We start from the raw sequence: 14,540 nt of genomic DNA, 5'->3' as shown, positions 1-14,540 counted from the left end.
TCTAAATGTCCAATCTAAACAAGCACGCCTCGAGGCCATTTCCTCTAGTCCTGTCACTTGTTTCTTGGAGAAAAGGACAACTCCCACCTGGATACCGTCTAGGACAACGTCCCCCTGAGCCTCCTTTGACCCAGGCTAAACACCTCCAGCTCCCTCAGCTGCTCCTCACAGGACTTGTGCACCAGACCCTCCACCAGCTCTGTAGCCATTCTCTGGATTCGCTCCAGCGCCTCCTGCACTGCTGGGCACAGAGCTGGACACAGGGTCTGATCCTTTCCCTGGTCCTTCTGGCCGCACTACTCCTGACGCAGGCCAGGGTGCCACGGCCCGCAGGACACGGCGCTGCCTCGCAGCTCTCGCCCGGCAGCTGCGGTCCCTTTCCGGCCGGGCTGCTCGCCAGGCGCTGCCGGGGCCCAGGGCGGGGCACGGCCGGGGCCAGGCCCGGGCCCGTCCCTCGCCGCCGGGGCGGGAACTTCCCGAGCCTCGGGAGCAGCCGCTTCCGGGTGAGCGGCGCGCGCAGCCCACGTGGGCCCGGCGGGAGCGGCGGAAGCCAGGTCGGTGCCGGGGACCGGGACCGGGAACGGGACAGGCACAGGGACAGGTACAGGGACAGGGACACGTGTCACCGCCGGGCTCTGTCCCGTTCCTCCCCGCGCCACACGTGCGCGCCCGAGCGGCCGCGGGGCCGCGCCGGGGCCGGGAGAGGCGGCTGGTTGTGTGCGGCTGCTCCATCGGCGGGCCTGCTGTATTTTTCTCCCCCCAGTTTTCTCCGGAGGCTCCTTTCCCCGACACTCAGAACCATGACGTCCCTGGCGGAGCAGCTGAAGCGGCTGGCGCTTCCCCAGACCGATCCCAGCCTCCTGGACCGCAGCGAGGTGGCATCGCTGCTCTTCACCTGCAAGGAAGCCGCGACTATTGACAGGGACACGTTCTTTGCCATCGGTGAGTTTGGCTAAGCAGATGGCACTGGTTTTAAAAGCACTCCAAAAAACAGATGGAGGAAGATAAATAGGAAAGGCAAACCCGTATTCAAAAAAGGCCAAAAGAACAGTTGAAGAAGCTGCGGGCTGGTCAGCATCACTCCAGTCCTTGGGAAAACCGGTTCCTCTACGAGTACGTTTCTGGACAATTGAGTGTGAGGTGATGGGGAAGAATCAGGGATTCCCAAGATGCTCAAGGACTGGAGAATTTGCCCGATAAGGGAAAGTTGATGAGAGGAATGTCTTTGGTCTCACTCAGTCTGGAGAAGAGAAGGCTTTGGATGGGTCTCATAGGAGCCTGCCATTGCCTTTGAGGAGGTTCCCAGAAAATGCACCAGGCATGTATGGCTGGAGGACAGGAGACAGTGGGAATAAGTTGAAAGAACAGGAGTTAAAACTGGATAGAAGAAAAAGCTTTTTCAGTGTGAGGACAGTCAAGCAATTAACAAGATTGTCTGGGGAGATTGTGGTTGGGGAAAGAAAAAAAGTGACTTTTTTAAAAAACTGTGACAGCATAATGCCCTGAGCAATCTGGTCCAATTTTGAAGACCCTTTTAACCCTGCTTTGAGCAGAGCCTGGGACTAGAAATCTCCCAATGTGACTTCTGACATGAATTCTTATTTCATGAAAACATGCTGATGCCCTGCTCTTGGGTAACGTTATGGTCACAAATAATGGGAAGTGGCAGTAGCCTTTGCCATGTTGGCACACTTCAAATTCTTTATGCTCTATTCCTTTCCATTTTTGTATAAATTTTTATCCAGGCATGTGATACTGTTGAATAAGAAAGCTGTTGTCTAAAACCAGGCAGACTGATATCATGTTTCCATTTTAAGTAACAGGATTGTAGATAAATATCTTTGATGCAGTACAGTGTGGTTTTTTGGTTTCTTAAATAGTTACTCTAGAACTGCTTGGCTAAGTTTGAGGATGGAGTTTTTATGGTCTCTTATCCAATATTGCACCTCTGATCCAGTGTTTGATAATTCTGCTGTTAGAAAAAATAAACAATAAACTCTACACATTGGGTTTGAGTTTCCTATGTTCCAGCTTGCATCTGTTGTCCTCCCATCCTTCCACTGTGCATCTCTGAGAAGAGTGGCTCCATCTCCTTGATAACCCACACCATATCCTGTTAAGTAGCTGCAGACAACAAGGAGATTTCCTTTTGACTCTCTCTTCTCCAGGCTGAACAGTTCCTCCTTTCCCTTTTATGTTGTTTTCCAGCCCCTTGACCATCTCAGCATTCCTCTGCTGAACTCGCATCCAGAAATGTTTTTCTTCTACTGATGATCTCAAAATTGCACACAGGGCTCCAGCTGCAGCTCACAAATGGAAGGGACAGTTCCCCCCTCCCTCAGCCTGCTCTCAGGGACAGCACAACCCAGAAGTGTTTCTCTTCACTGCTGCAAGAGCTCTCTGCTGATAGTTGCTAATGCTGTTTTTCTTTGTCAGTTGAGAAATAGTTCAAGTATATCAAAGGTTTTGGTCTTAGGCCTCTTTACTGTTTGTTTTGGTTTTTTTTGGTGAGGATGACATGTACCAGTATAACAAAAAAGTTTGATATGCCAGTGAAGAGGTAAGTGGGTAGGACTGGAGAACAAAAACTATTGTGTTAAAAACATTCCTCCCGTTTTTTTTTATTCTTTTCCCCCCACAGGGTGCACTGGCTTAGACGAGCTGATGGGCATTGATCCTTCATTTGAAGAGTTCCAGTCAAGTTTGTTTAGTTCCACAGCCAAAGGCCTTGAACGGAGTGTTCAGACTAAAGCAGTAAATCAGCAGCTGGACAAGAATATTTCATTGTTCCTCATTCACCTTTCCCCCTACTTTATGCTTAAGCCAGCCCAGAAGTGCCTTGAATGGCTGATTCAGAGGTAATCCACTGAATATCCTACATGTCAATAGATAAGGCCAGAAATGCAAGATTTATTTCTCCCGAGTGAGAAAAATTTTGAATAATATTACTTCAGCTTTCTGAAAATAGGATAGAATGTTAATAATGCCCATTTAGACTTAGTCCTTATGGGGCCAGATGCTCTTCTTTGCTAATTAGATTTTTGTCTTTTGATAAATTTCTGTGATTATTTTGTTCTGTCATGATATTCTGTATAAAAGTAATTTCACCAAAGTTGCCCAGCCTAGGCATCTTACAGAGCACACAGAGAGGCACTTCTATATTGTGCTTTTAGAAGTGGGCTTTGTAAAATAGCAAAGTTTCAATATTAACACTGAACCATGAATCCTAACTATTCTTATTTCAAGGTTTTGGTGTGAAGAAAAACACAATGAAGTATTTTGTGATGTTATATTTATTTATATAAATTAACCTATCCAAATGCAGAAAGTGCAGTACTTCTTATCATGAAAGAGTGTGTGATTTTCCTGAAACATACTTCTCTGAATCATATTTTTTTCTATACATGTATTGTACTGAGAGATTCATAATAGGTTATTGTAACATCTGTTTTACTATTGAAGCCTGTGCAGAAGAAATTAAGGTAATTTTTAGTTGTACAGAGACCTAAAATTGTTGATAGTGAGGAGAAAATATGCTAGCACTATTTTTTTCTTCTAGCACGTACAGGCTACCTTGAGTTTCTGGACTGTAGGTGGACCATAGATCTGAGTCAGTCTGACAACCACGTCAGGTCTTGCTTAAAAGCCAGTAAACAAGGTATTCTGAGAAGAATGTGACTGGGTCTTTTTTCCTTGTTGGCTTCCAGATAATTTTTAACTACATATGTATGTTCTTTTCCTTAGATTTCACATTCATCTCTACAATCAAGACAGTTTGATTGGTTGTGTTCTGCCATATCATGAGACTAATCTATTTGTGAGAGTTATTCAACTTTTAGATATAAAAAGCCCAACTCATAAATGGCATTGGATGGATCCAATACGGGTAAAGTACTTCACAGATGCCAGATAGAAGGACCTTGAGGGACTTTATTTAATAATATCTTGACACTTCTACTCTGCTTATGAATATGGCCCACTACTTTATGTGGTTAGTTTTAGAACTGTACTGAAAGGTTTAATTACAGGAATGGAGCCTGGATGCCCATATGTTGTTTCTGCTATCTTTCTTTAAAGGTGAAGTTGATACTAAAAAGCTTTGACTGTAATTACTCTTTTTTTTGGCTAAGTTAAAGCAGGCTTTTAAGGTGTAAGTATTTGCTACTTCTAGGAAGATATATAAATTGCTAAAATTTAGGTTTATTTGCATGTAGGTTAAATGTAATTCTCTTCGTCATCTGTCTTAATGTAGACACAAAACATTCTAAAGCAGTGTGTGGAAATCCATGACTTCAGCTTCAATGGTGTTAACTGATCAGTAGGATTAATTTAGAGGTTATAGTAATTTTTACTTTTTGTGCTTCGCTTTACTCTGAGTGTTCTAACTTTACGTTTTTTTCCTCTGTGTGAAGAAACCTGGAGTCCCTCTGGCTAGGGGTACTGTCATTACCCACTGCTACAAAGACCTGGATTTCATGGATTTCATCTGCAGGCTGGTGGCAAGATCTGTGAAGGTTGTTCATTTATTCTAGAGCATTGTTTGTTGTCACTTTGTCTTCCCCGTGTTTTTATAGTAATGTGCTATTTCTTAGTATTTTGAACTCATTCGTCAGTAAACAGTATGAGGATTTCTTTTATTATAATTTGTGAAGATGACAGTCTGTCAGAAGTTCTTATAAGGAAGTGACTGAGAACCAATGAGCCATGACAAAACAATTTGGCCATACTGTTTTATTTACTGTGTTGCCTGAGGGTACTTAATTGTCTTAATTTCTTCCATAAACTCATTCCTGCCATTAGTCTTTAACTGTGCTCTGAATTTCCATGTCTCTTCTGGGGGTTGTCATGGGTGTTTTAAATGCACATCTTCAAATATTAATGAGAATTTGAAATTGAGAATGTTAGAAGGTGGGCAGATTTTGTTTTTCAGTTAATGTCAAATAGAGAACTTGTTCTGTAGTCTCAGAAGGGTAAGATGTATCACAGATACAGTTATTTAGAGAACTGGGATGCATGTGCTGTCAAACTAAGCAAAGCAGACACAGTAACAGAGTATTCACAGGTGTAGAAGGAGGTGTTAAACATAACACCATTTAGCTTCTTGGCTGTCCAGCTCTGAGTCTTGAGCAGTACACCAGGATCACAGGTGATTTTGATCACCTTATTCTGATTAACTACATTGGCACCCATTTCCATCTGCTGTGTCTGTGAGGAGGAGCAGTAATCTCTGGTGAGGGTTGCTGCTGTGAGAGGAGATGACTTCAGTTGTGCCAGCAGGAGCTGCTGGAGCTTGCAGGCTGGAGTCCTAAGATTTTGGTGGTTTGAGGGAAGCCATATGTGCATTTCCACTTGCCCTGATGTCTGAACAACTGATTTTTTTTTTCTGTGGTCCAGGTCTTTTCAGAGGGTCCTGGCAACTCAGCTCAACTGAGAGTTCTCCTTGTGTTTTATGCTTCCACCATTGTGTCAGCTCTTGGAGCTGCAGAGAAGATAACAGACACTATGGTCTCTCTGCTGCTCCCTTATGTCCAAAAGGTGGGTGAAGCTCTGTTTCCCTCCTCTGTGATGGAAGTGCACTGTGTTCTGCAGATGTGTATCTGCAGATAACCTCTGAGAGAGACATCCTGTGTGGTACATACTGTACCACTCAGCCTGTTTTGAAACCTCAGGCAGGTGAGGGTCCATGGGAAATCATGTTTTTTCACACCTCAGATGAGCACTTTGAGAACTGTTTTCTACTCTGCATGAGGAATGGAGCTGTGAGAAATGGATACATGGTTTGAAGAGTGTCTTTGCTTTGAGATTATCACTCTAAACCATGAGGGAATTGTGTCAGGGTAGACAGCCTGCTTTAATATCCTCTCTTGCCCATGATTGTTGCTTTGTCAACAAACAGAGCAGTAGTTAATAAATGCGTCTTCTTTATCTGTGGATCCTGCACGATAGCTTTTTCTTGAAAGTTGAGCTTATAGATGCCTTAAACATTAACACATGGAAAAGAACATAGTAGGATTCCGTGGATGTCAGAATAAAAATGATTTTTATGTTAATGTACTCTTTTGTGTTACTCTGTGTTAAAAATTCACCTTTATCTCTTTTCTAGGGCTTGAAATCCTCTGTACAGGATTACAGAGCTGCAACATACATGATAATCTGCCAGATGACTGTAAAAGTGACAGTGGAGACTTCCTTGGTGCATTCCTTGATGGTGCAGATAAGCAAGACATTATTTAAAATGCCCTCATTAATCAGGGATGGGCTGGCTTGCTTGAACCTACTTCTGCAAACTCAGAAAGGAGATAAACTTGGGAAGAAGTAAGTCTGCATGAATCAGATTTTCCCACTTTCTAAAATTCCAAACTGAGCTTTGATAATTTGCAATTTTTATATCCTCATCATGAAAGGGATACTTCCCTGTCAGAAGTTTTGGTAGTTGACATTTCAAAGGGCTTATAAGTTCCTTTGGCTTACTTTGAAAATTTGTATGCTCACTGCAGCAGAGGAGTGTCAGTGGTGTGAGCTGGTCATCTCTTGGTGCCTCTGCTACTTCTCTTAGTAAGGGATTGATGTCAGTGTGCAAAGCTGAGCCCTGTCAAGTAAGAGGTTTTCTGGAAAGTGCAAAGAAGTTCTGCCCCTTCAGTGGAAGGGCTTTGAGTTGGTGGAGTTTAACACCTGAAGCATAAGTGTTTCTCTGCCACCCCTTGTTTGGTCTCACTTCAGGTGAGGTGTTCTCCTGGGGGCTTGTGTGGTAGGTTCCCATCCATCCATCTGCCCTGCTCTGGCACAGTTGGCTTGTGCTGCTAACGTGCATTTGAACATAGTCCCACATGCTACAAGGAATTTGCTTGCTGGCAGACAGGAGTATTCCAATAGGAAAAATCTTCTGAGGGATATATAGAGTGAGTGCTTTCCAGATGCTTAAACACTGTCATAGGTTAAAGAGTGCAGGTGTGAGGTTGATGTGTTATGCAGCATCCAGCCAGGTGGGTGTAAAAGGAGACAAGGTGAAGCTCTGTGTGAGCCAAAAGGGAAATGGCTTCTCCTCAGAGGATCTGTCATTGCACAATTACTTCTCACCCCTTTTGCTGCTTCTGGGGGATAGATATGCTCCTTGCAGTGTGAGGATATCTTCCTGTAATTCATACAAGTCTTTTTCCTTTTACTACCAGCTTTGGAAAAAAACATAGGTAGGTTCACTGTGACATTGCAGCTGCAGTGCTCAACATGGCTGGCAGTACCCTCTTTTCTTCTTGGATATTGAATTTGCCAATAAACATCTGGCATTAAGTGGAGCCCTTTGAACCTTTTCAGTGTTTGTTTACAATGGGGCTGTTACCTGATGCTGCAAATTGAATCCTCATCAAGTCTGCATAGTTTTGAGTTTGTAACCCAGATGAGCATACATACTTTATTTTTTTCTCCCTTTTAATTGTGCAGGCCATTTAATTATCTGTGCAAAACCCCAGAACTGGTAACACTTTTGCAAGGCCTGTCAGCAGGCTATGATATCTCTCCTCTCCTCCGCTACCTGTTGCCTCACCTTGTTCACACCATCATGAGAAGTGATACAGGTAAGTTAGCACAGGTTCTTTGTAAAACTTGGATCAGCCTTAGGATGGATAACTCGTAGATGTCACAGCTGTGTAATTGCTTCTTCCATTGAAACTGCCAGTACCTGTGAAGACCTGATTGAGCTTTTGTGTGTTTGCCTTTTTTTTTTTCTATTTTCTTTTTTTTTTCTTCTTAGAGGTATATTGTAGTACTATAAAATCTTGGGTAGATTGCATGTATGTACTCCATATGTGGTTAATTAGGGGACTACTGTGTTTACCCAGTGATTAAATGTGCCTGGGAACAGACTGGGGCAGCAAGGCTGGCTGGCATGCAGTTGTAGCCTGTGTCTGTCCTAGAGTCTGTTTGCACTGTGGCTTTGTAATGATGAATCATGACTGGGAAAGCTGTTTTGTTAAAAAGGTCCAGATTCACTCCAAGGGATGCTCTAGGGTAGTTGCTGGCACAGCTTTGAGCAGCAGGTCTGGAACATGACAAAGCATCCTTGAATTTATTGGCAGCAATCCAGGCTTTGGCATTTTAATGACATTGGTATAAAGCATTGCTAATGGATCACAGGGAGTTAGTGCTGGATGAGCGCTGTTGTCTTCAAGTTGTGTGCTTGGTTCACCAGAGGATGATGCCTGTAGAAGCTGTTTGCTTTAATCAGTAGGAGGGGGCTGTTCTTTAACAATTGTTCATCTTTTATGATTGTCCTTAGAGGAGCAAGAAGAATCCGAGGAGACAGAAAATGACATCTATATCAAGCATCTTCAAGCTATTCTTGAGAGTATACCACTGGAAAAGGATTTAGATGCCCTGTTGGCTTCGTGAGTTGACTTCTGTTCTTTTTCCTATGCAGTAGTGAAGTCACTTCTGGTTTAATAATAAACAATTCCTGACAATGGCATTAGCATTATATGAGCATGTTTTTATGAGTTCATAAGTTAAGTCCAGATGAGGATTTTGAAATTTAAACATTCAGTAACCCAGAAGAGCCGTTCATTTAGCATTTGTGGGAATAGTTGTGGAACAGAGTGAAACTTGAGGCCAGCAGCAAATCTGTTCTTGCAGTGAAAATGTATGTTAATCCTAATCTGTTAAGCACTGTGCTTTATAACAGTAATGGAAAGATACCATGCAAAACATGATGGCTTTTCCTTTTGTTTCTAATTTTAGCAAGTTTCTTGAAGAGTTTATCTCCTGTGGCACAGAGATTGAATCTAATCCCACCAAAATGGCTGCACTCAATCAAAAGATCCTTCCTCTCATCAGACTTCTCGAGAGAAAGTAAGTTCCTTTTTTCTGTGACAGACCCACAGTCTGTAGAGTGGTGATATCAGCTATGATTTTGGATTATTTGGTGTAGTAAGCACAATAGTCTTGCTGAAATAGATACAAAAGGGATAACTGACTCCTCATCTCTGTCCAAATTTTGTTTTACTGATTGTCCTTACATATTTTGTTACCACTGTAATACATGGACCCAGACCTACTGGCTTTGTACAGCTCTTTATTTGTAGCATGACCTTCTCTGCTCATTATGTCTCCTAGTGGTCTGCATATCGTTCATCTGTTTTAAAACATAATGGTTTATTGCCTTTGCAAAACCACTTAAAATATCTGATTTGGATGAATGCATGTGCATTGTTTCCTTGGTTTTCCCTGTATGTCTCCTGTAAATACATGTTTTTCTATAAACCTCTGCAGAAAGTATTGATGGTCTTGCCTTTTGGCAGGTATCCTAAAGCCTTAGACTCTGTGTTGGAGAAGCACCTGGAAGATTGCACAGATGAGGCTGACCAAAATCTTTTTCATCAATTTATTTCTCTTTCATTAAGCTGTGGCAAGTACAAGGTAGGTAGGATTATGATCCTAGCTCTTATATGGTTGTACTGGCAGAAAGCTGATTTTTGACGTAGTTCTGCTCTCTTATTACTCCTTAAAAACAAACCATCTACCATTCCCACAAAAAAGAAAAATTAAAAAACCAAATGAAAACAACAAAAAAAAACCCACCAAAAAAAAACCCCAACGCCAAAAATAAAGGGCCCTAACTTGATTAAATATTTTGGGGGAAAGCTTGGTCAAAATTGTGGTTAAACAAAAGTTATCAGATCTTTTAAGTTTTTTTGTCATAAGGACTTGTAAGTGTGAGATTTTTCCCCTGGTTAAAATGTATGCATTTCCACCTGCTCCAATTGCTACCAATATTTTTTTGCCTTAGAAACATGGCCACTGCATACACTGTAGGGGTCAATAGTGACAACACAGTGGTGCCCAGCAGGGCCTCATCTTACTTAAGGATGTTGTCAGTGGCAGAGGTGTCTGTTTTGGGAAAGCTGAGAAACAACTTTATCACTCTTGAGAGAATTTGGCTTGGTCCTTTTCCTTGCACTGATTTTATGAATGTTTGCAGTCGGTAACAGGGAAGAACCAAGTGACCACAGAGTTCTTCCTGTGCCATTTCTGAAGAGCAATTGAAACTCAGCCTAACACAGAATAACCATTACTGCAACAGATCTGGCCGAGGAATTTATTAGAAGAGCTGGTTAGTATTATGGCTGTTGTTTGCAATGACTGAAGGACTGAAGGCAAACATGATGAACTACAGAAAGAAGCGCTTCCTGTATTTTTGTACTGATTTAACAAAGGTGCAGATTCTGTGCCTGAGTAGTAAGTGGATTAACAGAAACGCAAGGCATGCAGAACAAAGGCATATGACTCTCTTCCAGCTTTTAAGGTTCCTGAGATAAGTGCACGCAATTGGACTAGCAGGGATGCCTTTTTAGCAGTTTCTGTCTGTGCTCTGTCACACTGACATTGTCAGTAGAGCTTTCTCAGAATCCTTAGATAAGCGTAATGCTTTTCTAGGACATAATGGTGTCTGTGGCTTACTGTACTTTTCAAGCTATCTTCCAAAAACTGTCTGCAACACTGAAGAAATTTAATAATTTAAAACAGTTATACAATATGGTTGTACTGTAGTTTAACTTTCTAGGTCTTGATTGTCCAGATTTTCTTCTGATACGAAAAATTGCCATAAGAATGTCTCCTATTATCCTTATGTATATTTAAAACATTTTTAACACGCAATGAGATTTCATTTCACTGTGAAATCTGTATTTCAGTTTCTGGAAGTCTCCGATACCTCCCTTCTGCTTAGTTTGAATCATCCTCAGCCTGCTGTGCGGGTCCTGGCTCTTCAGCATTTGAAAGATGTTATTGAAACTTCAAAGGTTTGTGTCTGAACCTCTCACTTACAGAACTGACTTAACATAGAATGTCTTCAAAAAGCTGTTTGCCAGACTTACCAGTTGAAGATGAGTGGTATGTGAAACTGTGCCTATGTCATCCTTACTGCTTTTCATGGTGTTTTCAGCAGGCTTCTGTCACCCTTTCCCTATATTCTGGAGTCTGGATATAGTTCTTGTTGATTAAGCTGCTTGCATTCTCATAAAATCCAAGTTAGTTAATATTTCTAGTTTTCTTTCTTTTGTTATTGAAAGTTAGTCTGCCTGTGAGGTTTAATTTAGATGATATTACCACTTCTCTTACACTAGAATTCAGATATTTCATTAAAAGCCTGTAAAGTGTTCTACAGACAAATTATTTATTTTTCTTTTGACTCTGTTTTCCCTTATTTTTTCAGGAAGGCTTTGATCAGGCTTTCATAGAAGAAGCAATTTTTGGACGGCTCAAGGATGACAACAGAGATGTTGTGATGTCTGCTCTCAGTTCTTTGGAGGTAAGTGTGTGTCTTTTGGCATGCAAGATTTTACCTGGTCTCCAATGTGTGTGTGTCTGGAATGTATTCTGTGTTGCTGTCTTTCTTGTTGTTGTGTTCCTATTGCATGACTTCTATCCTTTAACAGGATAAAGCAGCACAAATACAGGAGGCTTGTGTTGTTTGCCATCTCACAAATTCCCTCCAAATCTCTGCTCTCTGATCCTTACCAAGGGGTAGGCAGTTAATTTATCAATTTTGTTTTTCTTTTTTTTAATGTAGCTACTGAAGCATACTTAAATCTTTGATTATTATTTAAGGCACACTTCCTGCTTATTCTGTATGTTTTTCTATAAAAAGGCAAGCCACACTATCTGTCTTTTGGATGGAAAGTGGTGCAGTCACAAGACATTAGTCCAGTGAGAGGTGCTCAGCTGTTTTTCCATATGCGAGTCATTTGGTCAGTTGATAGTGGCAAAGTCCTGAGCTCCAGCTCAGGTTTACTGGATAGGACTCTGGTATGCATTGTACTGATTGTTTCCAGCTAGAGTAACAGTCTGTCTTTATGGCTTCTGCTAGTAGTAGTGGAGAATATTATTAGTAGTAGTGGAATTGGTCTCTTGTGTTCATTCATTCTTGATCACCAGTAAATAGGAATAGAAGCACATGAGGGCTCCTTTAAACTTCAGTGTCTTTTGTTAATGTGCCTTTTATTTTTGTGATCCAGATGCAATGTAAAGTAAAAACAATTCTTATTTAATTATAACATAGTTTGCATATCGTTTATCAATTTTACCAAACGTTTCCACATTCAATAAATTCTCCATAGTTTAGCATATCAAGAGGGCATACTGGGCAGCCTTATTACTTTTTTTCACCTGATAGTATTTTCATTACATGAACACCAGCAGAAATGCAGTTAGTCATGTTTGATCTCTGTTCCCACTTGGTATAGCAGATGCATTTTCCATTATGATGTGGCAGACTGCTTTGTATGTTGTTGTATTTTCATTAATTTTTCTTGATTATCGTTCAGATTTTCAGAGAACAAGTCAATCCAGAAGTAATAGTATCAAGTCTTTTGAACATTTTCCAGAAAACTGATCTTTCAAAGGATGGAAAATGGTATGTTTGTGCTTTTTTTTTCAGTCTACATTCTTTCAGTACAATTTTTTTTTAAGTAACTATAAAAGAATACTTTAAAAACTGTGTTTCTCTGCAAATGCTTTTTGTTATGCTATGTCTATGCTGAGTTACAAGAGAGATGACCAATTATTTTCATACCATTTCCCATTAATTCTTTATTTGTTGTTACTGCTGTTTAGATACAGAAAATCACCATGGAGAATAGAGAACAAATCAAAGAAACGTTGCTGATGTGCTTGAGTAATGTATTTTCAACATGATTTGTTCTCTTTCAGGTACAAGGTTTTGGAGCAAGCAGTAAAAATTTTAGTCAAAGAGGAGATTTTGAAAGAGAAGAAAGAACTGCTAGATGCAGCAGTAATGCAGTTGTTACCTTTTATGATAATCACTAATGCAAATTCAAAATCTGCAGATTGGAAAATGGCTGTTTGTTTGTCACAGTCTGATCTCTGCTCTTTGCATCCTTTACTGAAAGGCTGGCCAGAAGGTAAAGCGTTCCTTGTAACTAATTTGATAGAGAATACTTGTGGCAAGTTAGAACCTCATCCTTATTGAACCTAAACACATATTGAAGGAGGCAGGCTGTCACTATCAGGCTATCATGCTGTAACTGTAAATGGATTTTGAAAAAAACTCTTCGAAAAGAGGTAGAAATTGTTAAGTATGTTTCTGACTCATTCTAAATATTATTGAGCCACCAATATGTTAATACATTAATTTTATACCTAGATTATTGACTTTTTTTTTCTCCTTGGAGTAGCTCTTGAAGAGGCAATTAAATCTACTGAGTCTGCAGAGTTGGTTGGAGTGGCCAATGAGAAAATGATTCTTCTACTTTCTGGAAATTTGACATCAGAGGACCCTTCCTTACTATTGCAAATGGTAAGTATACCATGTCAGCCTAACCTTAGAGAAGTTTTACTTTTCAGGTGGTGACTGTAATCAAACAAATGTGATATTGAAGAACTTTGCATGGCTGCTCTAGGCACTAGTATGCTATAACCAAGCTGCTAGACAAATACATGTATGTGTGTATAAATATATATATATAATCATATCTATTTATATATATATATATATGTCTATATATATTTCTGTATTTATATACAATTTATATATATATGTAAAAAATACCAAACCACAATACCATCCATGTAAAACCAATTTCTTCCTTAACTTAAGGAAAAGAAGTGATTACCTTTTTTGACAAATGATTAGTGTAACTATATTTGAGGAATTTTTACTTTTGTGAAAAAAAATTTCTAGAGAGTAAGCAAGTATACCTGTGGGTAGTTCATAGAAACTGATGCTTGTGCATTGCAAGGTTTCAAAAAGTACAATTACAGCAGACAGTCACTTTTTACCTATGATAGAAACTAAACAGTATTACACCATTTTTCATTTACATGTTCAGTTTAGTCATAGGGAACTCCCACTGTTATACTGATTTTTGTTGTCCTCCACTCTTTTTTCCTAAGGTTGATGACCTGATACTCGTTGCTGAAACAGAATCTGACAGTGTGAGACAGAAAGTAACTACTCATATAATTGGTGCAGTGCTTGTTCACTGCTGCTGCAATGCACAGATGAAGGAAAATTATCTTCCAGTGGCTATCAGAGTCTTCTGCTTCTTGGATAAAAAAATTAAGAATCTCAGAACTTGTGAACTTGCAGAGGTAAGATGTAGACAGTGTGGAGAGGGCATTTTCTTTGTACTGAAAACAGTATTAAGAAGGTTTTAAAATTGTTTTTACTGAAGACCAGGTTCAGAAACTTTAAGTGAAAAATCTCACCTTCATTTCTTCTCAGAGCAAAAACACACACTTGGCAATAGTGCCATTAAGAATTACTCTAATATTTTATGTGTGTTTCCATTGGAGTTTTCTTGACTTATTTTGTTGAGAAACAGCTCTAGGTTTTTTTTCTGTGTGTAAGAAACCCATGTGAGCAGGGTTGTGTTTCTGTGTGTACATCCCCTCATATACACACATAGTGGCACATGGTAATTATTTATTCTGACCTCAGGTTATTCCATTAATGATTTTTTTGTATATGCAAGTATCTGAAACATGAATTATTTTTCTGGAACAGAGCTAGATGAAAGTGTTAAACTGAC

At 40.3% G+C, this 14,540-nt stretch overlaps 1 protein-coding gene across 3 annotated transcripts in view; it reads left to right on the top strand.

Moving 5' to 3' along the window:
* Window positions 1–508: 508 nt before the first annotated feature.
* Window positions 509–14,540, top strand: part of HEATR1 (HEAT repeat containing 1) — a 34,742-nt gene continuing 20,710 nt past the window's right edge. For 2 of the 3 annotated variants that reach the window (XM_030944992.1, XM_030944990.1), the window contains exons 1-17: window positions 509–601; window positions 764–942; window positions 2,642–2,858; window positions 3,745–3,886; window positions 4,413–4,514; window positions 5,395–5,535; window positions 6,104–6,315; window positions 7,438–7,571; window positions 8,273–8,381; window positions 8,731–8,841; window positions 9,291–9,408; window positions 10,683–10,790; window positions 11,204–11,299; window positions 12,315–12,403; window positions 12,700–12,911; window positions 13,185–13,306; window positions 13,903–14,100. In XM_030944992.1, coding sequence (XP_030800852.1) covers window positions 801–942; window positions 2,642–2,858; window positions 3,745–3,886; window positions 4,413–4,514; window positions 5,395–5,535; window positions 6,104–6,315; window positions 7,438–7,571; window positions 8,273–8,381; window positions 8,731–8,841; window positions 9,291–9,408; window positions 10,683–10,790; window positions 11,204–11,299; window positions 12,315–12,403; window positions 12,700–12,911; window positions 13,185–13,306; window positions 13,903–14,100 — 2,253 coding nt within the window. In that variant the 5' untranslated portion in view covers window positions 509–601; window positions 764–800. The remainder of the gene's footprint in view (window positions 602–763; window positions 943–2,641; window positions 2,859–3,744; window positions 3,887–4,412; window positions 4,515–5,394; window positions 5,536–6,103; window positions 6,316–7,437; window positions 7,572–8,272; window positions 8,382–8,730; window positions 8,842–9,290; window positions 9,409–10,682; window positions 10,791–11,203; window positions 11,300–12,314; window positions 12,404–12,699; window positions 12,912–13,184; window positions 13,307–13,902; window positions 14,101–14,540) is intronic. The other variant, XM_030944991.1, reaches the window with a different exon arrangement.

The sequence above is a fragment of the Camarhynchus parvulus genome, chromosome 3 (assembly GCF_901933205.1).
Source record: "Camarhynchus parvulus chromosome 3, STF_HiC, whole genome shotgun sequence".
In the NCBI taxonomy this organism is placed as follows: Eukaryota; Metazoa; Chordata; class Aves; order Passeriformes; family Thraupidae; genus Camarhynchus; species Camarhynchus parvulus.
This window is presented reverse-complemented; position numbering and strand designations above follow the sequence as displayed.